We start from the raw sequence: 26,634 nt of genomic DNA on the forward strand, positions 1-26,634 counted from the left end.
ATCTTGCTTGTTGCGGAACACCCACTTCGTTCCAATGACTCTTGCACCTTTTGGTCGCTCTTCAATATTCCAAACTTCATTGCGAGTGAAGTTGTTCAACTCTTCATGCATGGCATTGATCCAATCCGGATCTTTGAGAGCTTCTTCTACCTTGGTAGGCTCATAGCAAGAGACAAAAGAGTGATGAGCAATAAATGAGGTAAGTTTTTGAGATCGAGTCATCACCCCCTTCGTTGGACTCCCTATGATAAGATCTTAAGGATGATCTTGTAGGAGAGGTGTATTTCTTCTATTGACCACTTGAGGAGGAGGTTGTGGGGCATCAACATCTTGTGCTTGTACCGCCATTTGCTCATGGGAGATATGAGTATCTTCATTTTCTACTCTCCCAACTTTTTCACCATCTTGTGGTACATTTGATGAAGAAGGTTGGTTAATGACTTGTACATCATCTTCATCATCTTTTGGCTTGATGTCTCCCACCGGAATATTCTTCATAGCCTCCCTCAATGGTTCATTACCTACATCATTAAGATTCTCATGTGCTCCTTAGGAGTCGTTAGATTCATCAAATTCCACATCATATGTTTCTTCAACCAAGCCGGTGGCATGATTAAATACTCTATATGCTTTGGACTTCAATGAGTAACCAACAAGAAAACATATATCACAACGCCTTTGAAACTTCCCTAGGTGTTGCCGCTTCTTGTAGATGTAGCACTTGCAACCAAACACCCTAAAGAAGGAGACGTCCGGCTTCTTCCCATTGAGCAACTCATATGGTGTCTTGACAAGGAACTTTTGAAGAAATAGGCGGTTGGATGCATAACATGCGGTGTTGATTGCTTCCGCCCATAGAGCTTCGGGGGTGTTGTACTCATCTAGCATTGTCCTTGCAAGAGTGATCAAAGTCCGGTTCTTCCTCTCAACTACACCATTTTGTTGAGGAGTATAGGTTGCGGAGACTTCATGTTTGATTCCAACTTCATCACAATAAGCTTCTATATTTGTGTTGTCAAACTCTTTGCCATTGTCACTTCTTATCTTCTTGAGCTTCACTTCAAATTCATTTTGAGCTCTCTTGGCAAACTTCTTGAAACAAGATGCAACTTCGGATTTGTCATGAAGGAAGAACACCCATGTATATCTTGAATAGTCATCCACAATCACAAGACAATAGAGATTTCCTCCCAAACTCTTATATGTTGTTGGTCCAAATAAATCCATGTGTAGGAGTTCTAGCACTCTTGTGGTTGACATGAAAGCTTTGGTTGGATGAGTGTTTGCAACTTGCTTGCCGGCTTGACATGCACTACAAAGCTTGTCCTTCTCAAACTTCACATCCTTCAACCCTCTCACCAAATCATTCTTCATAAGCTTCTTGAGTGAGCTCATCCCAACATGAGCAAGTCTTCTATGCCATAGCCACCCAAGTGTTGTTTTGGTGAATAGGCAAGTCTTCAAGTTTGCATCTTCGGAGGTGAAGTCAACTAGATATAAGTTGTTGTATCTAAATCCATTGAATATCACTTGATTGTCATCTACCTTGGATACAACCACCTCCTTCTCGGTGAATAAGCATTGAAAGCCAAGATCACACAATTGCCCAACGGATAGCAAGTTGAAGCTCAATGAAGCAACATAGAGTACATTGGAGATGGAATGATCATTTGATATTGCCACTTTGCCCAATCCTTTAACCTTGCCCTTTGAATTATCTCCAAATGTTATTTTCTCTTGTCCATCTACCTCTTCATCTAGTGAGGTGAACATACGAGGATCACCGGTCATATGTTGAGTGCAACCACTATCAATAACCCAATGACTTCCACCGGTCTTGTAGTTCACCTACACACAAGAGATTCAAGCTTTAGGGATCCAAGCTTGTTGAGGGCCCTTCACCTTTTCAACAAGTGACTTAGCCACCCAAACTTTCTTAGGCCTACTCTTGTTGGGGGGACCTAAGAACATGACTTTCATCTTTCCACTCGAATCTTTTCTAAGCATGTAGTGAGCATTGAAAGCAAAGGGTCTAGCATGCTTGGGCAAGGGTTGTGGTGGTGGAGTTTGACACTCATGAGCAAAGTGACCTTCTTGTCCACACTCAAAACATCTCTTTGGCTTTGGCTTTGGCTTTGATTGTTGGTGTTGAGCTTGAGCCTTCTTCTTCTCTACACTTGCCATATATCCAATGCCACTTCTATCCATCTTCATGACGGTATTCATGAGTAGCTCACTTTGGAGATGCTTGCCTCTGGCAAACTTGCTCAATCCCACCTTGAGATGCTCTTTCTCCATCTTGAGCTTCTTGTTCTCTTCTTTGAGAATATCATTGTTCTTCTCCTCCTTGAGTTTCTTGATTTCTTCTTTTAGCTTCTCATTCTCAAGGATCACCTCTTTGTCATGATCAAGAGTTTCTAGGCACAATGGTGTTGTGACTTTTCATCTCTTTAAGATCTTTCATGAGCTTCTCATTGTCACTCTTGAGCTTGACATACTCATCATAGTCATTGCACTCAACCACTTGTTTGCCCTTGCTACTAGATCCATGCTCAATGCTTTCATCAATTAAATCATCACATGAGGTAGCTATATCAATCTTAACAACATGGTTAGTAGCATCATGTGGCTCATTTGGTAAGAATTCTTGTGCAATAATAAGGGTATCATAATTGATCTTTAGAGTTGTATATTCATCTTTTAGCTTATGGTGACTAGTGACAAGCTCATTGTGTACCCACTCAAGTTTATCATTTTTATCTTTAAGCTCTTTCTTAGAAGATTTGAGCTCCTTGAGTTTGGATGATATAGAATCATTTGTTTCTTTGAGCTCATCATTAGCCTTTTCTAATGTATCACACTTAGCTAAAAGCGAATCATTTTTAGCATCAAGTTTTTCATTTGTAGCTCTACTCTTTCTAATGATCTTAGTATATTTTCTAAGTATTTTGACAAGATCATCATAAGTGGGTGAGTCATCATCATCGCTATCACTATCATCATCACTAGCATGTTCATCATCACTACTATCATCACTCTTAGTTACCTTGCGTTCACCTTTGGCCATAAGGCATAGGTGTGTAGAGGATGATGGCGATGGTGGCGGTGAAGATGCAAGATCAATAGCAATGGCGGCCACCTTTTCATCGTCACTATCATCATCGGATGATCCACTTGATGAATCAATGTCCGTGAGCCAATCACCGACAATGTAGGCCTTGCCACTCTTCTTCTTCTTGTAGAAGTCCCTCTTTTTGCCATCTCTCTTCTTGTATGGCTTGTTCTTTTTCTTTTCATCTTCATCACTTGAATCATCTTTCTTGCCCTTGTTCTTGAACTTGTCTTTCTTGGGCTTTGTGCATTGATGAGCTAAGTGGCCAAGTTCACCACAATTGTAGCAATCCATCTCGGAGATTGGCTTTCTTCTTGAGCTTGTGAAGAACTTCTTCTTCTTGCCGTCGAACTTGATGCCACTCTTGTTTAGCCTTTTTAGCATCTTTGTGGTCTTCTTCACCATGAGGGCAAGGCTTTCTTCATCATCTTCATCACTTGAGCTCTCATACTCAAGTCTTGCTTTGCCCTTGTCTTGGCTAGCTTTGAATGCTAAGTCCTTCTCTTTCTTCTTTGTAGAGGATGAGCCATCTTGTGGTGTGATGTGCATGTACATCTCATGAGCATTGATCTTTCTCAAGATTTGTGTCGGTGTAGCGGTGGAAAGATCACCTTGATGTAGCACGGTCACAATGTGTCCATATTTATCAATGGGGATGACACTCAAGATTTTTCTCACAACATCGGATGGTGACATTTGAGTAAGTCCAAGCCCATTGACTTCCTCTACAAGAACATTTAATCGAGAATACATCTCATTAGCACTTTCTTTGGGAAACATCTCAAAAGAATTTAGCTTTTTAATCACAAGATGATAGCGCTCCTCACGCTCACTCTTGGTTCCCTCATGGAGCGCACAAACGTCCGACCATAGAGCATGGGCGTCTTTGTGGTTCCTTACACGATTGAACACCTCTTTGCAAAGGCCTCTAAAAATGGTGTTGCGAGCCTTTGCATTCCATTTCTCATAATTCACTTCATCGCCTTGAAGTTGTGCGGCATTCCTAGGTGCGGGGAACCCTTGAGAGGCGGCTCTAAGAATTCCAACATCTAGAGCTTCTAAGTATGCCTCCTATGCGGATTTTCCAATATGGAAAATCATCTCCCTCAAAGATAGGAGGAGGTCCATCCCCGTGAGACATCTTGCTCTAAGCGATTAAGCTTAAAAAGTGAGCACGAGGCTCTGATACCAATTGAAAGGATCAAGATGCCCAAGAGGGGGGGGTGAATTGGGCTAATTCTAAATTCTCTTGCAATAATCAAATCCTACAGATAGCCCAATTAACCCTCTTGTGCCTAGAAAAGTGTTTATATCAAACTAATGCACAACAACCTCTCAACCTATGTCCCAAACTTACTTTAGCAAGCAATTCTATGGATGTAAAACAAGTATTGAATTGCTCAAAGTAAATACTCAAAGTAAGTGCTCAAAGTAAGTAGAGAGAGAAAGGAACGCGGCGATGTTTTGCCGAGGTATCGGAGAGTCGCCACTCCCCACTAGTCCTCATTGGAGCACCCGCGCAAGGGTGTAGCTCCCCCTTGATCCGCGCAAGGATCAAGTGCTCTCTACGGGTTGATTCTTCGACACTCCGTCGTGGCGAATCACCCAAAGCCGCTCACAACTTGAGTTGGGTCACCCACAAACTCCGTCGGATGAACACCAAACTCCCAATCACCACCAAGCCGTCTAGGTGATGGCGATCACCAAGAGTAACAAGCACGAACTCTCACTTGACCACGTGAAGCCTAATGAGAAGATGGATGCACACTTTGCTACTCTTGATTTGCTAGTGAGGCTACTCTCTTGGATTCTCAAATCACAAACACCTCACTAGGATCTTGCTCTTCTTGGCACTCACAAACGTGTTTCTCAGCTGTTGGAATGAGCAAAGGATACTCCACTCACGAGTGGAGCTTCTATTTATAAGCCAGCATGAAAAACTAACCGTTATGAGCTTCTGCGGGATGACCGGACGCTCTGGTCGTGATGACCGGACGCTCCGGTCGTGATGACCGGACGCTCCGGTCAGTTCAACCCGCGAACCAGCATTCAAGTGATGACCGGACGCTGTCAGGGTCCGGTCAGTACCGACCGGACGCGTCCGGTCGCTCTTGGATGCTTACTGTAAACGACCGGACGCTGGATACTCAGGGTCCGGTCACACTGACCGGACGCGTCCGGTCACACTTTTCCAAGTCTGGACCCTTATTGGAGTTGACCGGACGCTGGCCCTCAGCGTCCGGTCACATGACCTCCCAGCATCCGGTCACACCAGACTTGATCTTCTCGGTCAAATGAACTGACCGGACCCTGCGGCCAGCGTCCGGTCGCACCGGAGCCAGCGTCCGGTCAGTATTTGACCCTCCATTCACTTCCAACTTCCAAATATATGTGAATGAAGTTTGCTCCAAAGGATCTTAGGCATTCATAGGAGCTACCTAGAGCTAGTTTTAACAAGTGTGCACCACACCTAACTCACTAGACTCAACTAGGTCAAGCTACCCGTTCATACCCCCCTTCATAGTACGGCCAAAGGAAAAACAAAGTCCTAAACTACTCTAAGTGTCTCTCCAACTCCAATCGACACTTAGAACTAGTCATCCTTAACCTTGTCGTCCATCCTTTGAAAACCGAAACGATTTCCATCGTAGGGGCATGAAAACCTCGATTGCCCAATCGATCTCCAATACCATGACCTAACTTACTTGTCTCTGCAAAACACACGTTAGTCATAGTAATCTTTGTATTGACATTAATCACCGAAATCCAACTAGGGGCCTAGATGCTTTCACTGCAGCTTGAGATATACCCAATCACCAGTCTAAAAAGTTCTCTCTGATCTCTTTTTGTCGGCTTGTTCTTTCATACGGCGCTGAGCATGTAGAAGATGCTGCTTGATCAAGTTTTGCATGACCATTTTGTCTTCCATCCATTCAGTGAGCTCAACAAAGGGACATGCATCAATAGCATCAATGCCAAAGTATCAAGGAGAATAGCCATAGAGGGCTTCAAATGGTGAACGATCCAATGCAGAGTGCCAACTAGAGTTATACCAAAACTTAGCAAGATGAAGCCACTCAAACCACTTCACTGGAGTAGCATGAACAAAGCAGCGAAGGAAAGTTTCCATACATTGATTCACGCGCTCTGTTTGTCCATCCGTTTGCGGATGGTATGCGGAGCTCATCTTCAGCTGGACATCAGCGAGCTTGAACAATTCCTGCCATAGAGTACTGAGAAATATTTTATCATGGTCTAAAATGATGGAAGATGGTAACCCGTGAAGGCGGGTAGACTTGCTGCATAAAAATCTTAGCCACAGCTAGTGCTGTAAATGGATGCTTAAGGGCAATAAAATGACTGAATTTGGAAAAGCGATCCACAATGACCATGATACAATTGAACCTATGAGACTGCAGAAGGCCCTCAACGAAGTCCATGGAGATAGACTGCCACGCAGAGGACGGTACATGAAGGGGTTGCAGCAGGCCTGGATAGCGAGACCGATCAAGTTTGGACTGCTGACAGGTAGGACAAGTGGTGACAAAGTGATGCACATCAGACTTTAGTCCGGTCCAGGCAAACAGCTGACGTACTCGACGACAGGTAACCGAAACACCAGAATATCCACCGACCGCTGATGTATGCAGTGCCTGTATCACTTGAGCTTGCATTTTCTTGTTGTTACCGAGCCAGATGCGATCTTTGTAGCGTAGAACCCATTCTGAAGTGTGAAATTGGGAATTGCAGATGGATCAACAACCAATTGTGTTATATAAAGCTGCGCCTGAGGATCTGAAGAGTATCCGGCCACAATTTCAGCACACCACTGTGGAATTGCTGAAGACAGAGCAAAACACGATTCTAGAGCATGTGGTCGGTGAGATAAAGCATCAACTACACGATTCTCAGCCCCTTTCTTGTAGATGATCCAATATTGTAACCCAAGAAGCTTGGTAAAAACTTTCTGCTGCCAAACAGTATTCAGGCGCTGCTCGTTGAGGTGTATCAAGCTTTTCTGATCGGTAAAGATGAGGAACTTAGCAAGCTGTAAATAGGATCTCCATTGCTCTACTGTCAATAAGAAGGCCATGCACTCTTTCTCGTATGTGGATAGACCTTGAGTGCGTGGACCCAGTGGTTTACTGATGAATTCCAAGGGGTGCCCTTGCTACAGAAGAACAACACCTACACCATTGTTAGATGCATCTGTTTCAATCGCAAATGGTTTAGTGAAGTCTGGAATAGCGAGGACTAGGGCCGAGCTCATGGCTTGCTTCAGGGTATCAAAAGCCAGCTAATGCTCAGATGTCCAAACAAAATAGGTGCCCTTTTTCAGCAAATTAGTTATTGGCTTGGCAACCACAGCAAAGTGTCTGATGAACTTCCTATAAAAACCAGCCAAACCCAGAAAACTATGAAGTTCACTCACATTGGAGGGGGTTGGCCATGTAACAATGGCTTCAACCTTAGCAGGATCAGTGGCAATCCCTTCTAAACTGATAATGTGGCCAAGATATGACAGCTTTTGTTGAGCAAAGCGACACTTAGACAATTTGATATGCCAATGCTCTGACTGGAGAAGCTCAAACACCTTCCTGAGATCAATCAAATGCTGCTCATAAGTGGGACTAAAAACTAAAATGTCATCAAAGAATACTATAACACACTTGCTGAGAAGGGGTGCCAAAGTCAAATTCATGGCCTGTTGAAAAGTGTTTGGAGCCCCAGTGAGACCAAACGCCATGACCTTAAACTCAAAGTGACCGGGAGTGAGTGGAGAATGTTGTCTTGTGTTCCTCACCCTCCTTGAGTCTTACTTGATGATAGCCAGCAAACAAATCCAAGATAGAAAACCAGCGAGCACGAGATAATTCATCCATCAGTTGGTCAAAAATAGGTATAGGAAAAGTGCCCTTGACTGTAAGATCATTCAAGTATCGATAGTCAACACAAAAACACCAAGATCCATCTTCCTTTCGCACCAACAACACTGATGATGAGAAGGAAGAACTGCTAGGCTGGATTAAACCTTGCTAAAGCATCTATGTGACTTGGGCTTCTATTTCATCTTTAAGTGCTGGTGGATATCGATATGGCCTGATGTTGACTGGTCTAGCCCCTTGAACCAACATAATGGTATGGTCATATGGCCTAACTGGAGAAAGTTCAGATGATAGATCACACACTGATTGGAAGTCTTGCAGGAGCTGTACTATATCAGCTGGTAACTGGGATGCCTTAGAAGTAGGTTGAGTCCCCAACTGAACTGATAATAGCTGAAAAACCATGTCAGAAGACTGAAATTCAGGAGAACCATGCAACACAACAGTGGAAGCCCCCATAGGAATTTGCATCCATTTGTTCCTCCAATCCACCCTCATTGGACTGAATTTCTCGAGCCAATCCATTCCAACAACAATATCATAAGAGCTTAATGGCAGGAGTTTCAGAGAATGAGTGAAAGAATGAGCAGCCATAGACCAACAACAATTTTCGGCAATAGCAGAACACTGTAAGATATCACCATTTGTAACCTGTACTTTATAACTGGCTGGGCTCAAAGTAACAGACTGCATCTTATCAGCAACATGAGTACTGAGAAATGATGTAGTACTGCCTGAATCAACAAGAACTACAATAGGCATATCCTGAATAAGGCCAGCAAACTGCATGGTGCGAGGACTAGCAACTCCAGAAATAGATTCTTGCGAAATAACAAGGAACATTTGCTCTTCGGCAGGTGATGCATCATTAGGTTCAGAAATGGCTTCATTGAGAGCAAAGAGTTCTAGTACCTCTTGCATGGCGTGTAGGCGAATAGTAGTGTCAGTGCTTTGGAACCAGGGGTCCCTCAACCAACGAGTGAATCTGTGCTGCGTGCCCCTAATCCCGGATGGTAGTGCAAAGAGACACAAGGTTTATACTGGTTCAGGCAATCGAGGCCCTACGTCCAGTCTGAGAGATCGATCTTGTATTCCTTGCACCGGAGTGCTCGTAGTAGGGGGTTACAAGCTAGGTGAGAGAGGGGACTAGCCCCAGGTCTCGGCGTGGGTGGTGCAGGCTGCTTGAGGCATTGTTCCCAAGCAGCGTAGGAGTGCGTGGTTCTATCGGTGTGTTCGTCTTTCTTGTCCCCTAGAAATGGCCCCGGTCCCTCCCTTTTATACTCTAAGGGAGGACCGGGAACGTACATAGGTTGCTACATAGCGCTTCTGCAAATGGGGTGTCGTGTCCGAGCCCTGTAGCCGGCCACTGTTGTTGTGGTATGGTCGATGGAGTGGCTCCGTCCTTGTCGTGCAGAAGTGACACGCCGGTCATACTATCTTGTGTCGTGGGGCTCCAGTACAGCTTGATGCAGGACATGGCGGGCGACGTGCTGGTCACCGTGTAATGACGTCGTAGTGGGCAGCGGCTCTGCAGATGCCGAGGCCGAGCCATCGTGGGGGGCTCGGCGGTCATGGACCCTCAGGCTGCCGAGCCCGTGAAGCAAACTGCCGAGGCCTCGGGGGAGTTGTTGGCCCTGGGTACTGATTCCGAGGCCACAGTAGCCCAGGCGCGGCTCCCCATGCTGCGTTGTCCTCGAAGCAGGAGTTGGCAGCACAGTGAGGCATGGGTGTCAACCATGTGCATGGTGGTTAGCACAGTGATGGGTAACCCCTGCCCAGTCCGGGGGACGTGCAGGTCATCGCGTGATGACGTCATAGGGGGCTGTGGCTCTGTAGGTGCCGAGGCCAAGCCATCGTGGGGGGCTTTGGTGGACATAGGTCCCCAGGCTGTCGAGCCCCTGAGGCAAACTACCAAGGCCTTGGAGGGAATTATTGGTCCTGGATACTGATTCCGAGGCCACAGTAGCCCAGGCGCGGCTCCCCATGCTGCGTTGTCCTCGGAGTAGGAGTTGGTAGCACAGTGAGGCATGGGTGTCAACCATATGCATGGTGGTTAGTACAGTGACGGGTAACCCCTGCCCAGTCCTGCCTCCTGTCCCATCGGCCATTCTGCTGTACTGTGCCGAGCATGCGGTTGTCGTCAGGGGCAGCAGTTGGCTGAGTTGATGCGACACGACGTTTTGTCAGAGGGACGGGAGGAGGAAGAGGCAGCGGAGTGCTGCCGAGCCTGCCTTGCGCGAGACGGAGGGTCGGTGGCCCGGCCGAGGCCTTTGGCGGGGAATCGCTCGAGGTCGGTAGTGAGGGAGCCTCGGGCGAGTCGGAGAATCGGCCGAGGCCCGCGGTGATGGTCCTCGGGCGAGTCGGAGAATCGGTCGAGGCCCCCGGGGCCTCGGGCGAGTCGGAGAATCGGCCGAGGCCAGCAGTGTTTAGCTGGTATCGATCTCTACGAAGTCTAAGCAGTCGTTTTTTGGGTCTTGCTTAGGGTACCCCTTCTCACGGTACCTGACAGTAGCCCCCGAGCCTTGGGGGGAGTGGAGGCACTCCCCCTGAGGTTCTGACGAGAATTGGCTCTTGATAGTTCCTGTCGGGATGGTGTTTTGCATTCGAGGTTTCGGTGGGTGCGCGCGAGCGCACCCGCCGGGTGTAGCCCCCGAGGCCCTGGAGGAGTGATTTCACTTCTTCAGGGGGTTTTTTCTCTTTCGAGTGGACCGTTTTCATCGTGTTTGCCGGGCCCGTGGGTGCGAGTTCGGATCGCGGGGCCTCGACGATGTTGCGGAAAGAGCCCCTTTGCCTCCGCCTGGAGCGAGAGGGCCATCAGGGGTTCTCCCGGCTTTTTGTACGACCCTCGTGCTTCCTTTTTGCTCGGAAGGAGGGGTGGAAGATGCCATGCTACCCTCGGTGGGCACGAGCGATGGCATTTCCGGTGAGCTGTTATCGGGTAAGTCCGAGTGGAGGCCCGTACCCCGTTCGCTGGGGGTCGGCTAGCGGTCCGGAGACGCGCTCCAAGAATACCGGCGGGTTTCTTTAGTGGGTGCCGAGGCCGTTCGCTGGGCCTTGGTGGCTCGGTGCCTCCCTACGGTGGGATCCCATTCGGAGACCTCCCGGCCGGTCTCGGACACGACCCGGGGCGCGCCTGTACGGGCTCGCCCGTGGTCGTCCCTGACTCCTTTATCCTGGGGCGGCTGTCGAAACCCCTGGGGGCCCAGTCTTCGAACCCCTAGACCATAACGGGCTTGGGTCGCTTTGTCTTTATCTAGGGTGTAGGAAGAGCCCCCGAGCCTCTGCACGGAGCGAGAGGGCGGTCAGGGGTCCTCTCGACTTTTTTGTTCGTCCCCCGCACGTCCTTTTCATTCGGACGGGGGGGCTGTTTGCCGAGCCCACTCGTGTGCGAGCTTGAGCCGCTGGGTCTTGGCAAAGTTGCAGGAGGAACCCCCGAGTCTCTCGCACGGAGCGAGAGAGCGGTCAGAGGTCCCCCTGGCTTTTGGTTCGCCCCTCGCGCGTGAGGGTCTGTCTGCCGAGCCCCCCTCGGGTGCGAGGCTAGGTCGCGGGGTCTCGGCGTCTTTTGCAGAAGGAGCTCCCTAGCCTCTGCACGGGCGAGAGGACCGTCAGGAGTTCTTCTGGCTTTTTGAACGACCCTCGCGCTTCCTTTTCGCTCGGAAGGAGGGTTTGTTTTGCCGAGCCCCCTCGTGTGCGAGTCTAAGCCGCTGGGCCTCGGCAATGTTTTGCAGGAAGGGTCCCTTAGCCTCTGCGCGGAGCAAGAGGGCCGTCAGGGATTCTCCTGACTTTTTGAACGACCCTCGCGCTTCCTTTTCGCTCGGAAGGAGGGTTTGTTTTGCCGAGCCCCATCGTGTGCGAGTCTAAGTGCTGGGCCTCGGCAATGTTTTGCAGGAAGGGTCCCTTAGCCTCTGCGCGGGGCAGGAAGGCCGTCAGGGATTCTCCTGACTTTTTATTCGACCCTCGCGCTTCCTTTTCGCTCGGAAGGAGGGGTGGAAGATGCCATGCTACCCTCGGTGGGCGCGAGCGACGGCATTTCCGGTGAGCTGTTATCGGGTAAGTCCGAGTGGAGGCCCGTACCCCATTCGCTGGGGGTCGGCTAGCGGTCCAGAGATGCGCTCCAAGAATACCGGCGGGTTTCTCTAGTGGGTGCCGAGGCCGTTCGCTGGGCCTCGGTGGCTCGGTGCCTCCCTACGGTGGGATCCCATTCGGAGACCTCCCTACCGGTCTTGGACACGACACGGGGCGTCCCAAGCATTTCGCTTGCTTGGGCCTCGGCCTCGCATAGGCTCGCTCGTAGTCGCCCCTGGCTCTGTTGCCCTGGGGCGGCTGTCAAAACCCCTGGGGGCCCAGCCTTCGAACCCCTGGACCGTAACGGGCTCGGTGCCCAGTTCCTTTGCCTGAAAGGAATCGGGGGGGTTATCTCTCTCCCTACGGCTAACAACGGCAGGCGCGCCCTTTGAGGCGGCTTTTTCGGGGAGGCGGAACGGCGCCTGCTGCTGCTGCGGTTGGACGCGACGTGGGGTCAGTCGACGGGACGTATCTGCACGCACGATTTATTGAGGAGGGAGTGGGCGCGTGGGCTGTAAAACCGGATCTGGATAACCGCTCCGGATCTTTTGGGGGAAACTTCCCCGATTTCGTCGCCCGGCGGTTTCATCTTGTCCCTGCATAAATACGCAAAGAACCTCGCCCTTCCCCTTCTTACCTCTTTCGCATTCGCTTTTGCTGCCTCCATGCCGCTGCTGAGAGCATAGAGCGCCGGGGAGGAGAAGGGCGAGGGCGAGAGACTGAAAGAGAGAGGGAGAGAGATAACCGCCGTAGCAGCGTCCTTCGCCGCGCAAATGGCTGGTGGTCCCGTCCTCCTTGCGGCGGATCCCTGGGAGCGGTCTGACGTCACCGAGGAGAAGCTGCAGTCGCTCGTGGAGGCCGGTCTTCTTCGCCCGATCACCGACCCCGACGAGCCGGAGTGGATTGCTCCAGGGGACGAGTCGGAGCCGAGGCCGCGCGACGGCTACGTGGTGAGCTTCGTGGTCTTCCACGAGCGAGGCTTTGGGTCGCCGGCGGATAATTTTATGCGGGCGCTCCCGCACTATTATGGCGTGGAGCTGCACAATTTTAGCCCCAACTCCATCGCGCAGGCGGCCATCTTCGTCGCCGTCTGTGAGGGGTACTTGGGGATCGCTCCCCACTGGGAGTTATGGCTCCACTTGTTCCGAGCGACATTCACCACCAAGCCGGGGGGAACGAGGGGGGCTCGGAAGGTGTAGAGGGCCGACGGCTGCACCCTTCACGTGCGGCAAGACCGGCAGTCCCTCTACATCCCGGACCAGCTGTCATCGTCCAACCGTCGTTGGTATGACGGCTGGTTCTACCTCCGCAACGACGGCGGAGGACTTCCCCCTTATATCGGGCGGGTCGTGGAGAGTCAACCGGAGAAGTGGGGGTACGGCGTCATCCAGGCCGATCAGCCCAGGCTGGAACCGCTTTTGAGGGCCTTGCGGAAGCTGCGTGACCATGGCCTTTCGGCGGCTGTGGTCGTGGCGGCTTTTCACCGCCGGAGGGTGTTGCCGCTGATGGCTCGGCGGCGACGGCTGTTCGAGATGACGCCGAGCGATCCGATCGCCGGTATCAAGATGTCCGCCTTCGCCCTTACCGACGAAGAGACCCTGCGTCGGGTGAGGGAAATGGTGGACATGAAGCCGAAGATTGAGGATTTGATGCCGTTCCCGATGCGCCCGTCGCGGGGGTATGTCTCGCTGGTAAGTTGGAAGTTGCCGAGGCTCTCGCGGCCTTCTTGCTTTTTGCCCTTTCGTCTGTTGTCTTACTTCGTCGTTCCCTCAGGGGATAAGAGATGTGCGGGGCTCTCCGCCGCCCGTACCCGAGGACGCCCGGCGGCGGTCCGCGAACAGGGCGCGTGCCGAGGAGGAGAAGAGGAAGAAAGATGCCAAGGAGGCGAAGCGCACGAAGAAGATCCTTGCGCGTGAAAAGCTGGACGCCCGCCGCCGGCGTCAGAAGCTCGACGGTCTCCCGTTGGAGCCGTCTCCTTCGTCGTTGGCGTCGGATTCTTCGAGCGACGGCGGCGGGCGCGAGGTGGGGACGGCCTGTTTGGAACACCTCCCCGACATCAGGGAGATGGTACCCGGGGCGCCGGCAAGGAGCCTGACGCCCCTAGGAGGAGGAGGAGGTGTCCCGGGGCCAGTGGCGGCCCGTCCCGGGGCCGAGGCTGACACACCCGAGGCGCGGGTGTCGGAGGAGCGTGCCGTCGGCCCGATGGGTTCGACGGTGGAGATGGAGCGGGTGATGGTGGGGGCGACCCCATTGTCTCCGCGAAGGGTCGAGGAGGTGCCGGGGTTCGACGGAGGCCAGCTGGCACTGGTGGACACCGAGGCCGCGCTGCTGCCATCACCGCCACCGTCGCAAAGGAGGCAGGCGGTGTCGAAGCGGCTGCATCCCCGTTCGCGGTAAGCGTCTTCTCCGGTGGAGTCCGTAGTACTTCTTGTTTGCCCCTTGATCGCATGCTGACCTCGGGAGTGTCTTTGTTTCCAGCCAGACGCATCTGGTGGAAGATCCTCCCTTGGCGCCCCGTAAGGCGCTCAAGGTGAACGTTAGCTCCTCCGCCCATCAGGCAGCGGAGGCGTAGGCTGGCATGCAGCGTGGCGTGGCGTCGGACGAGGCCGTTTCAGAGGAGGTAGCTGCCCAGGGAAAGGGTGCCGAGGCGGCCGTGGAGCGAGTGGAGGAGGGGGAGCCCACGCCTCACGATGTTGTGGGTCTTGGGGCGACGGGGGCTGGGGCGTCTAGCACTGCCGAGGCCATTGAGAGTGAGGCCGGGGCCCCCAAGACCTCCGAGGTCAGGGCGGTGGACTCCGGGGCCATTGAGGTAGAGATGGCGGAGGCCAGAGCCCCTGGGTCCATCGAGACCGAGGCGATGGAGGTGGAGGCGGAGCAAACTTTGGCGCCGCCCCAGGTTTAGACAATCTCGTCTGATGATTCTTCCCGAGGGAAGGAGGCGGCGGACGTCGAGGCGGCCAGTGCCGCGGAGCAGCAAGTCCCAGATCCTGTCGAGGGGAGTTCAGCCCTTGCCCCGCTACGGCCCGAGCCCCGTGGGTGGAACTTCCCGCGTGTTTTCTGGTGGGACCAGGCTGATCCCGAGGGGGAGCCTGTGTTCGCCCTTGAAGACATCGCCGAGGGGGGGCGTTGGGATACCCTCGAGGAGTACCGCCAGCTGGCAGTGCGGTCATTGCAGACAGCGATGACTGTCATGGGAGGGGACTTGCCTGGTGTCACTCGGGTAAGTACTTTCGTGTCTCATGCCGAGTTGTCCTCGCAGTGTTTGACGTGCGTTTTTTACCTTTTTAGGAGCTCGAGACCCGGTCCCTTGGGAAATCGGTGTTCCTACGGAGGGAGAGGGGTGTCTGGGACCAGCTCCGGCGGTAGAGGGGCCTGCTTGCCGATGCCCAGGGGCTTTTGTCGGCGCGGAGTGCGGAAGTGGAGGACCTCCGCCTTCGTTGTGCTGACCTTCAGGCCGAGCTGGTCACGGCTAAGGGCCAGGCTGCCCCTCTGGTGGCGAAGATCAAGGAACTGGAGGAGGAGCGAGACTCCTTCAGGTCTCGGGCCCAAGAAGCAATGGCCTCTGCAAAGGCCACGGCCGGGCAGCTGGGTGCGGAGCAGAGTGAGCATCAGGCGACAAAAGTTGCCCTGGCAGAGGCTACCAAGGTGGCCGAGGCCTCTCGGGTCGAGGTCTTAGCCTGGAAGAACAAGGCCGAGGGTAAGTTCCACTGGACCGTGTTCCTCATTCATTTGTTCCGGTTCGCGTTTGACTCCTGCCCCTTCGTTGCGACATAGATCTGGAGAAAGAGGCTTCCCAGGCGGCTGAGGCCTCCGTCGCAGCGCAAGCGGCGCTGGATGTTGAGGTCCAGGAGCACGAGGCGCTGTGCAGCGCTGTTCGTACCGCCTGCGAGGCCCTGGATGTCGAGGAGGTCCAATCAGCTAGCTCCCTTGGGAGCCGCCTGATTGCATTGAGCGGCCGCGTCCACGAGAGGCTCCGGGGGGCGTTGCACACGGGTGTCAAGCGTGCCCTGGCCGTCGTCTCCTCGCACTACGCCATCAACCTCGAGGCTGTCAGCGACGGCTACGTGTTGCCAGAAGATGACGACGAGGCGGATGCGGAGGTCGTGAAGCTGTTGGAGGCGGCCGAGGCACCTGGCACAGCGCTGGCCCGTCTATTTGAAGAAGAGGTGGTCCCTCCCGCGCCGGTCGCCGGTCCTTGAGCTTTAATCTGGGCCAAAAGGGGTCGTGTAACCGGATTGGATTAGTTGTCATATCGTGACGTCTTTGTGGCCGTCGAGGCCTGTAAAGTATTTGCGTACGTGTGTCTTTTAATCGTTTTCTGTTCTACTTTCGAGCCCGTGCCCTCTGTCTCGATCTTGGGAACCCGCAAAGAAATCCCTCGGGACCTAAGCCATCCTTCGGCGAAGGGTGGTGAGGGGGCTGCCGTAGCCCAGAGGCGTAGGCCGTTCTCACGTCTTGACCGGCCCTTTGGCCTCCAGACAAACTTTTGGTCTTTGGGTTTCTTGTGAGGGTCCCGTCGGAGTGCGAGAGAGTTTGGCATAGAAATTTTTTGAAAGACCATTAACAAACGGTATTCGAGACTTAGGGGGGGTTTTAGGGGGTTCCCCCTTTTTAGCCCCCGAGGGGGGCTCGGCTTTGCAGAGGCAGAGCCGAGTCTCCCTTATAGCGCTATTGTGACGTCGAGCCCCCATTGATAGACAAGCTCTCTGCATAGAACTTCCTCGGAGCCTACGCTGTCCTTTGGGTGAAAAGGTGGTGAGGGAGCTGCCGTAGCCCGGAGGCGTGGGTCGTTCTCACGGCTCGGCCAGTCTTTTCGCCTTTGAGACGATCGTGCGGTCCTTAGGTTCTATACAATCGACTTGTCATAAAGGGGGGGGGGGGTTCCTCGAAAGATTATAACAACTAAGAACGCTTGTATTTCGAGAAACAATGTAAACAACGTTTGGAAATTTAAGGGTAGAAACGACGTAGCTGTTGTATGTTCCAAGCGTTTGTGAAGATTTTGCCCTTCTCGTTGGCCAACTTGTAGGTCTCGGGCTTCAGTACTTGAGCGATGATGTACGGCCCTTCCCAGGGTGGGGTCAGCTTGTGACGGCCCTTGTTGCTCTGCCTCCGTCTCAGCACCAGGTCGCCCACCTTCAGGTCTCGTCTCTGGACGCGCCGGGCTTGGTAGCGTCGTAGGGCTTGCTGGTACCTGGCTGAGTGTAGCAGCGCGACGTCTCGGGCTTCCTCCAGTTGGTCGAGGGCGTCTTCGCGGGCAGTGCGGTTGCTTTGCTCGTTGTACGCCTGTAGCCTCGGGGAACCGTATTCTAGGTCAGTGGGGAGGATGGCCTCGGCTCCATAGACCAGGAAGAACGGTGTGAACCCCGTGGCTCGGCTCGGGGTATTCCTTAGGCTCCAGATGACTAACGGGAGTTCGGCGAGCCATTTCTTGCCAAACTTCTTCAACCGATTGAATATTCTTGGCTTAAGGCCTTGTAGGATCATGCCGTTGGCACGCTCTACTTGGCCATTCGTCCTTGGGTGCCCTACGGCTGACCAGGCCACCCGGATGTGGTGGTCGTCGCAGAAAGTTAGGAATTTGCGACCGGTGAATTGTGTCCCATTGTCAGTGATGATGGTATTAGGAACCCCGAACCTGTGGATGATATCCGTAAAAAACAGCACCGCTTGCTCGGATTTGATCTGAGCGATCGGACGAGCCTCGATCCATTTGGAGAATTTGTCGATAGCTACCAGCAGATGGGTATAGCCCCCGGGTGCCTTCTGCAGAGGCCCAACCATGTCCAGCCCCCACACAGCGAATGGCCATGTGATGGGGATGGTTTGGAGGGCTTGGGCCGGGAGGTGCGTCTGTCGAGCGTAGTACTGGCATCCCTCGCAGGAGCGTACTAGCCTCGTGGCGTCTGCCACCACCGTTGGCCAATAGAAACCTTGGCGGAAGGCGTTACCCACGAGCGCCCGAGGCGCCGCGTGGTGCCCGCAGACTCCCGCGTGTAAGTCCCAAAGTAAGGATTGGCCAGCCTCGGTGGTGATGCATCGTTGGAGAATACCGGATGGGCTGCGCCTATACAACTCGCTATTGCAGAGGACGTAAGCCTTGGCGCGTCGCGCAAGCCGCCGGGCTTCGGTTCTGTCAGTAGGAAGTTCTCCTTAAACGAGGCGATCAAGGAAAGGGACTCGCCAGTCCGTTCCTGGATCGGCCTCGGGAGGCTCTGCGTCAATTGCCATGGCCTCGGGCCCGGCGGGCGAGGTCTCGGTGGCAGAGGGGGCCTCGGGCCCCGCGGTGGGCTCGGCTGATGGGCCCTCTTCCGTCGAGGCATAGTCGACGGATGGCTTGTGGAGGTCTCTAGCGAAGACGTTCGGGGGAACTGGGGTCCGTGCCGACGCCATCTTTGCTAGTTCGTCCGCGGCCTCGTTGAACTTTCGTGCAACGTGGCTGAGTTCGAGACCGTCGAACTTGTTCTCCAGACGACGTACTATCGCGCAGTACGCCTTCATTTTGGGGTCATGGCAGCTTGACTCTTTCATCACCTGATCGACGACGAGCTGCGAATCACCCCGTACGTCGAGACGTCGCACTCCAAGTTCGATGGCGATTTGCAGGCCATTGACGAGGGCCTCATATTCGGCGACATTGTTGGAGGCGGCGAAGTGAAGCCGGATCATGTAGCGCATGTGTACTCCGAGGGGCGAGATCAGGAGCAGGCCCGCGCCGGCCCCAGTTTTCATCAGAGACCCGTCGAAGTACATGGTCCAGCATTCTGATTGGATCTGAACGGGTGGCAGCTGTGTGTCGGTCCATTCGGCTACAAAGTCAGACATGACCTGTGATTTGATTGCCTTCCGAGGTGCGAAAGACAAGGTTTCCCCCATGAGTTCGACAGCCCACTTGGCTATTCTACCCGAGGCCTCCCGGTTTTGGATTATCTCTCCCAGAGGAAAAGACGACACCACAGTCACCGGGTGGGATTCGAAGTAGTGACGCAGCTTGCGTCTAGCCAAGACTATGGTGTAAACTAGCTTCTGGATGTGGGGGTAACGTGTCTTAGTCTCAGAGAGCACTTCGCTGATGAAGTAAACAGGTCGTTGGACGGGTAGAGCGTGTCCCTTCTCCTGCCTCTCGACTACTATGGCCGCGCTGACCACTTGGGTCGTCGCAGTGACGTAGAGTAAGAGGCGCTCGCCCTCGGTGGGTGGAACTAGGATGGGGGGGGGGGTGGTGAGTAGTGCTTTGAGCCTGGCGAGGGCTTCCTCGGCCTCGGTGGTCCAAGAAAAGCGCTCGGACTTTCTCAAGAGGCGGTACAGGGGCAGGCCTTTTTCGCCGAGGCGCGAGATGAAGCGGCTTAGGGCCGCAAGGCATCCCATGACCCTCTGCACCCCTTTGAGGTCCCGGATCGGGCCCATGTTGGTCACGGCCGAGACCTTCTCCGGGTTGGCCTCGATCCCTCGTTCCGAGACTATGAATCCCAAGAGCATGCCTCGGGGAACCCCGAAGACACACTTCTCGGGGTTGAGCTTGATGCCCTTCTCTCTGAGACACGTGAAGGCAATCTCCAAATCGCCGACGAGATCCCCGGCCTTCCTGGACTTGACTACGATGTCATCTACGTAGGCCTCGACGGTTCGCCCGATGTGTTCACCAAAGACTTGGATCATGCATCGTTGGTAAGTAGCCCCTGCGTTTCTGAGGCCGAACGGCATGGTTATGTAGCAGTACATGCCGAATGGAGTGATGAAAGAAGTCGCGAGCTGGTCGGACTCTTTCATCTTGATTTGGTGGTAACCGGAATATGCATCAAGGAAGGAGAGGATTTCGCATCCTGCAGTGGAGTCGACGATTTGGTCGATTCGTGGTAGTGGGAATGGGACTTTCGGGCACGCTTTATTTAGACCAGTGTAGTCCACGCACATCCTCCACTTGCCACTTTTCTTCCTGACTAACACAGGGTTAGCCAACCACTCTGGATGGAATACTTCCTTGATGAACCCGGCTGCCACGAGCTTCTGCACTTCTTCGCCGATGGCCCTGCGCTTCTCCTTGTCAAATCGGCGCAGGCGCTGCTTTACCGGCCTGGAGCCTGCCCGGATATCTAAGGCGTGCTCGGCGACCTCCCTGGGTATGCCCGGCATGTCCGAGGGACTCCATGCGAACATATCGACGTTCGCACGGAGAAAGTCGACGAGCACGACCTCCTATTTGCTGTCGAGGGTGGCGCCGATCTTCAGTTCTCGGCCGTCGGGGACGGTGGGATCAACGGGGACGGGCTTGACAGCCTCCGCGGGCTCGAAGGTCCTGGCGCGCCGCTTGGCGTCGGGAACCTCGCCACCAAGCTGGACGAGATCGGCGATGAGGGTCTCAGCCTCCACAATGGCTTCGGCGTACTCGATGCACTCGACGTCGCAGTCGTATGCATGTTCGTACGTTGACTCGACGGTGATGATGCCGTTGGGGCCTGGCATCTTGAGCTTGAGGTAGGTGTAGTTGGGGATCGCCATGAACTTGGCGTAGCACGGGCGCCCCAAGATGGCGTGGTAAGCCCCCTTGAATTCAACCACCTCGAAGGTGAGGACCTCCTTGCGGTAGTTGGAGGGAGTGCCGAAGCAGACGGGTAAGTCGATGCGCCCGAGGGGTCGCGTGCGCTTTCCTGGCACGATGCCATGGAAGGGCGCGGAACCGCCTCGGAGCCGCGATTGGTCGAGCTCCAGGAGCTCCAGAGTGTTGACGTAGAGGATGTTGAGGCCGCTGCCTCCGTCCATGAGCACTTTGGTAAGTCGGGTGTTGCCGACGATCGGGTCAACGACAAGCGGGTACCGCCCGGGGTTTGGAACATAATCGGGGTGGTCATCCCGGTCAAAGGTGATTGCCTCCCGAGACCAGTCGAGGTACCGGGGGGTGGCCACCTTGACCGAGAAAACCTCCCGGCGTTCCCTCTTTCGCTGGCGTGCCGTGAGGCATGCCGAGGGTCCACCGAAGATCATGAAAGCATTGCGTACCACGGGGAACCCGTCGTCCTTGTCCTCGTTCCGACCGCTGGGGCCCTTCTGCTTGGCGTCGTCGTCGGGGAGCCTGAGCCTGGCGTAGTAGCGCCGGAGCATGGTGCACTCCTCGAGGGCATGCTTCACCGGACCTTGATGGTAAGGGCAGGGCTTTTTCAGCATGTCGTCAAATAGCCCGGGGCCACGGGGGCCGCGGGGATTCCTGCGATCCGTCGTGGCGACATGGACGGCCTCGAGAACTTCCTGCTTCCCTGGGCGACCCTTCTTCTTTTTCTTAGGGAGGTGGGGGGCTGAGGCCTCGGGGGCCTCTTCCCTCCGCTTCCCCTTGGGGTCGGCGTCGGGGAAGATGGCTCCGACAGCCTCTTCCCCTGAGGCGAAGCTGGTGGCGATGTCGAGGAGCGCGGCAGCAGAGCGTGGGATGTTGCGTCCTAACTCTCGGACCAAGTCCCGATAAGTGGTGCCGGAGAGGAAAGCCTAGACGATCTCCGAGTCGCCGACGCTGGGTAGCTCGGTGCACTGCTTGGAGAAGCGTCGGATGAAATCTCGGAGAGACTCGTCTGGCTTCTGGCGGCAGCTTTTAAGATCCCAGGAATTCCCAGGGCGCACGTATGTGCCCTGGAAGTTCCCGACGAAGATCCTAACCAAGTCGCGCCAGTCGTGGATTTGCGAGGGAGGGAGATGCTCAAGCCAGGCTCGTGCCGAGTCCGACAAGAGCAGAGGGAGATTGCGGATGATGAGCAAGTCATCGTCCGTGCCACCTAGCTGGCAGGCCAGGCGGTAATCGGCGAGCCAGAGTTCCGGGTTGGTCTCACCGATGTATTTCGCGAGGTTGGCCGGCTGTCGGAACCGGGCGGGGAAAGGAGCAACACGGATAGCCCTGCTGAAGACCCGAGGTCCTGGCGGCTCAGGGGAAGGACTGCGGTCCTCACCGCTGTCGTAGCGACCGCCTCGGTGTGGGTGGTAGCCCCGTGCGGCTCCGTCGTCGTGGCGCCGTCGCCTGCCAACTACTTCGTGGTCGCCCTGTGCCTCGCGTTGGTCCCTAAGTCGGTCGCGCACCGAGGGGGCCCTATTGACCGTCAGCGCGCGAGCGTCCTCGGGATGGACTGAGGCATGCTGGCCCCGGCGAGGTTGCGCTGTGGGTTGCTCCGAGGTGCCTCCGCGCCGGCGGGAGGCGGAACTTTCGGCCTGCTGCACCGCTGCGGTCTCGAGAAGATCGCGGAGCTCTCCGCGGACCCGTTGCCCCTCGGTGGTGGAGGGCTCGGGCATCGCTTGGACCAGCATCGCAGCTGCTGCGACATTCTGGCTAGCGCGATTAAAGATTGGGGGTGGCGCTCCCTCCTCGTCGTTGTTGATGCGGTGATGGACATCGCGGGCCCTCCCTCGGGCTCCTCCGCCCTCACCGCGCCCTTGCTGCTCCTGCTCGAAAGTGTTCCGAAGCTGTTGCAGAAGGAGTCGGTCTTGTTCGACCTTGTCTCGAAGCTCGCGGAGCTGCTCCAGGTCTGGGCGTCGATGCCCCCCACGAACGGGATTCTCGTTCCGTGCTGCCGGGGCCTCAAGACGCGGAGGTGTGGCATCGCCCGCCCCTGCCCGGGGCGGGGAATGGTTGCCTGTCCTTTCGTCCTCTTCACCCGCCCTTGGCATCCCGAGCCCGACGTGGAAGCACTCACGAGATGGATCGTAAGTCCCTTCATCGTCAGAGTCGGAGTAGCCGAGGCACTAGTCGCTTGCGGCCAAGAATTGGCGCAAAGCCCCAGGGTTGTGGAGTTCGGAGAAATCCACCCTGGGCCATGCCTCGTCCTCATCCGCGGGGTCGGAGCGGGTGCTCAGGTCGAGAGTGAAGCGCTGGCGGCGTTCCGAAGGGTGCTCGTGAGTGGCAGCGTAGGCGTAGGCATAAGAGGCGGCGGTCCTTCTCAACCCAAAGGGGTATGGGGACGGTGCCGTCTCCATATTCTGCCCCGCCCGGGTCGGCTCTTCAGGGAGTGGTGGAGCGGAGCTAGACGACTGGGCGTCGCCGCGAGCCACCGGCGATTTTCCTTCGTCCATGCTCAGGCCAGACAGGTCCCCAGCCAGGGACCCCGTACCAACAGCTGGTCGTAGGGCATCGGTGGGGAGGGGCGTGCCGCCCTAGGCTCACGTAGCTTCGGGGTGGCCTTGTCCGCGTCGCGCCTGGCGAGCGTGGCGAGAGCGGCCGCCTTGGCGCCGCCTGCGCCTGGGCTGCCGGGGCGTGACGTCATCGTCGGACGGTGGGGCTCGAGGAGTGAGGAGCACCATGTCGTACTCATGCCCTAGAGACATGAACTCTAGGCTCCCGAACCAAACTACGGTGCCGAGACGCAACGGTCGTACGGGGTCTGCCATCCAGAACTTGCTAGGATGACGAAGCTGACACGCAGCGGCCCCTACCTGGCGTGCCAACTGTCGGTGCTTTGGAACCAGGGTTCCCTCAACCAACGAGTGAATCTGTGCTGCGTGCCCCTAATCCCGGATGGTAGTGCAAAGAGACACAAGGTTTATACTGGTTCAGGCAATCGAGGCCCTACGTCCAGTCCGAGAGATCGATCTTGTATTCCTTGCACCGGAGTGCTCGTAGTAGGGGGTTACAAGCTAGGTGAGAGAGGGGACTAGCCCCAGGTCTCGGCGTGGGTGGTGCGGGCTGCTTGAGGCGTTGTTCCCAAGCAGCGTAGGAGTGCGTGGTTCTATCGGTGTGTTCGTCTTTCTCGTCCCCTAGAAATGGCCCCGGTCCCTCCCTTTTATACTCTAAGGGAGGACCGAGAACGTACATAGGTTGCTACATAGCGCTTCTGCAAATGGGGTGTCGTGTCCGAGCCCTGTAGCCGGCCACTGTTGTTGTGGTATGGTCGATGGAGTGGCTCCGTCCTTGTCGTGCAGAAGTGACACGCCGGTCATACTATCTTGCGTCGTGGGGCTCTAGTACAGCTTGATGCAGGACATGGCGGGCGACGTGCTGGTCACCGTGTAATGACGTCGTAGTGGGCAGCGGCTCTGCAGATGCCGAGGCCGAGCCATCGTGGGGGGCTCGGCGGTCATGGACCCTCAGGCTGCCGAGCCCGTGAAGCAAACTGCCGAGGCCTCGGGGGAGTTGTTGGCCCTGGGTACTGATTCCGAGGCCACAGTAGCCCAGGCGCGGCTCCCCATGCTGCGTTATCCTCGAAGCAGGAGTTGGCAGCACAGTGAGGCATGGGTGTCAACCATGTGCATGGTGGTTAGCACAGTGACGGGTAACCCCTGCCCAGTCCGGGGGACGTGCAGGTCATCGCGTGATGACGTCGTAGGGGGCTGTGGCTCTGTAGGTGCCGAGACCAAGCCATCGCGGGGGGCTTTGGTGGACATAGGTCCCCAGGCTGTCGAGCCCCTGAGGCAAATTACCGAGGCCTTGGAGGGAATTATTGGTCCTGGGTACTGATTCCGAGGCCACAGTAGCCCAGGCGCGGCTCCCCATGCTGCGTTGTCCTCGGAGCAGGAGTTGGCAGCACAGTGAGGCATGGGTGTCAACCATGTGCATGGTGGTTAGTATAGTGACGGGTAACCCCTGCCCAGTCCTGCCTCCTGTCCCATCGGCCATTCTGCTGTACTGTGCTGAGCATGCGGTTGTCGTCAGGGGCAGCAGTTGGCTGAGTTGATGCGACACGACGTTTTGTCAGAGGGACGGGAGGAGGAAGAGGCAGCGGAGTGCTGCCGAGCCCGCCTTGCGCGAGACGGAGGGTCGGTGGCCCGGCCGAGGCCTTTGGCGGGGAATCGCTCGAGGTCGGTAGTGAGGGAGCCTCGGGCGAGTCGGAGAATCGGCCGAGGCCCGCGGTGATGGTCCTCGGGCGAGTCGGAGAATCGGCCGAGGCCCCCGGGGCCTCGGGCGAGTCGGAGAATCGGCCGAGGCCAGCAGTGTTTAGCTGGTTTCGATCTCTACGAAGTCTAAGCAGTCGTTTTTTGGGTCTTGCTTAGGGTACCCCTTCTCACGGTACCCGACAAGTAGCCGCACACTTGTGGTCACGCGACCATTTCTCTGCACACTTATCACAGAGGCCTCGTGCTCGACGATAGTTGCGTAGCGCTCGGAGCTTGTCTTCGGCCGTCTTGGCATTGGCTGGTGTAGTGAAGCCAGCATCATCAGGTTTGGAATTGCGATCACCCGCTCTCGGTGGAGGAGGAAGAGGGTACGCATTCCTGAATGTCGGTCGAGGATAAGATGCCAGATCACACCGACCGTCCTTGCGCTTGGAAGGATCAGCCACGTCTTCCTGCAACAGAGCCAAGGTATACGCAATATCCAAATTTTGGGGTCGCTGAACCACAATAACAGAACGAATATCTTCACGTAAACCATCAACAAAGCGAGTTGTATAGTAGAGCATGTCAATGTTTGGGTTATAGGCTTTGAGCTGATCGATCAATTCAGAGAAGCGCTCCACATAATCGGTGACAGTGGACTCTTGGTGAATATGGAACATGCGACGGATCAGAATTTGGTGTTGATCACGGCCAAAGCGCTCATGCAGCATGCGGCAAAAAGTGGGCCAATCAAGTGATTTCAAGAGGGGTTCTATAGATTGGATCCACCGAGCAGCAATATCCTTGAACTGTTGTTTGGCGATTTTAAGCCAGAGGTGGGACTCAACTTGGTACATGTCAAAGTAATCCTCGGCATTAGAAATCCACAGCCGAACTTTCTCGCCATGGAAGGATGGAAATGGAAACTTAGGTAAGCGACCAGGCGACCAGGAATGGGGATCAGGGGGTTTGTTGCGCGCAGTATACAAATCATAAGGAGTACCATGGAATTGAGGGAGTGAGTTCGTACCATTGGCCGGGGAATGAGTGAGGGTGGTGACAACTCCGAACTCATTCTCCCGTGGAGGTGTGTCGACGCCATGCCCGCTGGGCCGAGCAGCCATTTTGACAGCAGATGGGCGCTTGTCGGTCTACTCAACACCTGGTGGATACGCGATCAGGCCCGGAGCAGAAGATGATTGCTCGACGATGGACCGATCCCATGCCTTGTTCAGCTTCAGAACCTTCAGGCGCATATCGTCAAGCACTCCCTCAGCGTCCTGGCGCCACTCTTCCAGGCCGCCCATTACCTTCTCGATGATCTTCAGGCGATCGTCTTGGCGGCGCTCGGACTCAGTGAGGATGCTGCTGAGGAGGGCCTCCGAGTCAGCGATGCGGCCGTCGAGGCGGGTCTCCGATTCGATGATGCGTTGTTCCACCGAGTGCTCGGCATCTGCGAAACGCCGATCTAAGATCTGCGTCTGCTCCTTGAAAAGGCGCTGGAGCTCCGCCATCAGCTGTTGGCCTTCGGGACTCATGGCTCCAAGCTTCCTTGTGGATCGGGTGTAGTGGGGATGAGGTGGTGGTGGAGGACTCGCCAGATCGGAGAAATCCGCCACAAATCGTCGAACGTGCTGTTGGAATTACAGGAGTTCGCCGATACTCAGCAGCTCACTGACCACCGGAAACTCGAACCAACCGGCAGCGTTTGTTCAGGCGGTCGATGGAATAGGGGATCTCGCGCGATCGGGGATCGACTTGTCTCTGATACCAGGTTTGTTAGGGTAA

At 55.1% G+C, this 26,634-nt stretch overlaps 2 protein-coding genes across 2 annotated transcripts; one reads left to right on the forward strand and one right to left on the reverse strand.

Annotated features, from left to right (window-relative positions):
* Positions 1 to 8,157: 8,157 nt before the first annotated feature.
* Positions 8,158 to 8,919, reverse strand: LOC136537477 (uncharacterized). Its single transcript, XM_066529436.1, has one exon. The coding sequence runs from the start codon at positions 8,917 to 8,919 to the stop codon at positions 8,158 to 8,160; it is 762 nt and encodes a 253-aa protein (XP_066385533.1).
* Positions 8,920 to 14,641: 5,722 nt separating this feature from the next.
* On the forward strand, positions 14,642 to 15,837 carry LOC136537479 (uncharacterized). The gene is made up of 3 exons (XM_066529437.1): positions 14,642 to 14,959; positions 15,134 to 15,283; positions 15,517 to 15,837. Exons 1-3 carry the CDS (start codon positions 14,642 to 14,644, stop codon positions 15,835 to 15,837), a joined length of 789 nt encoding a protein of 262 aa, XP_066385534.1.
* The last annotated feature ends 10,797 nt before the right edge of the window (positions 15,838 to 26,634 follow it).

This window comes from Miscanthus floridulus, chromosome 2 (assembly GCF_019320115.1).
Source record: "Miscanthus floridulus cultivar M001 chromosome 2, ASM1932011v1, whole genome shotgun sequence".
Taxonomy (NCBI): Eukaryota; Viridiplantae; Streptophyta; class Magnoliopsida; order Poales; family Poaceae; genus Miscanthus; species Miscanthus floridulus.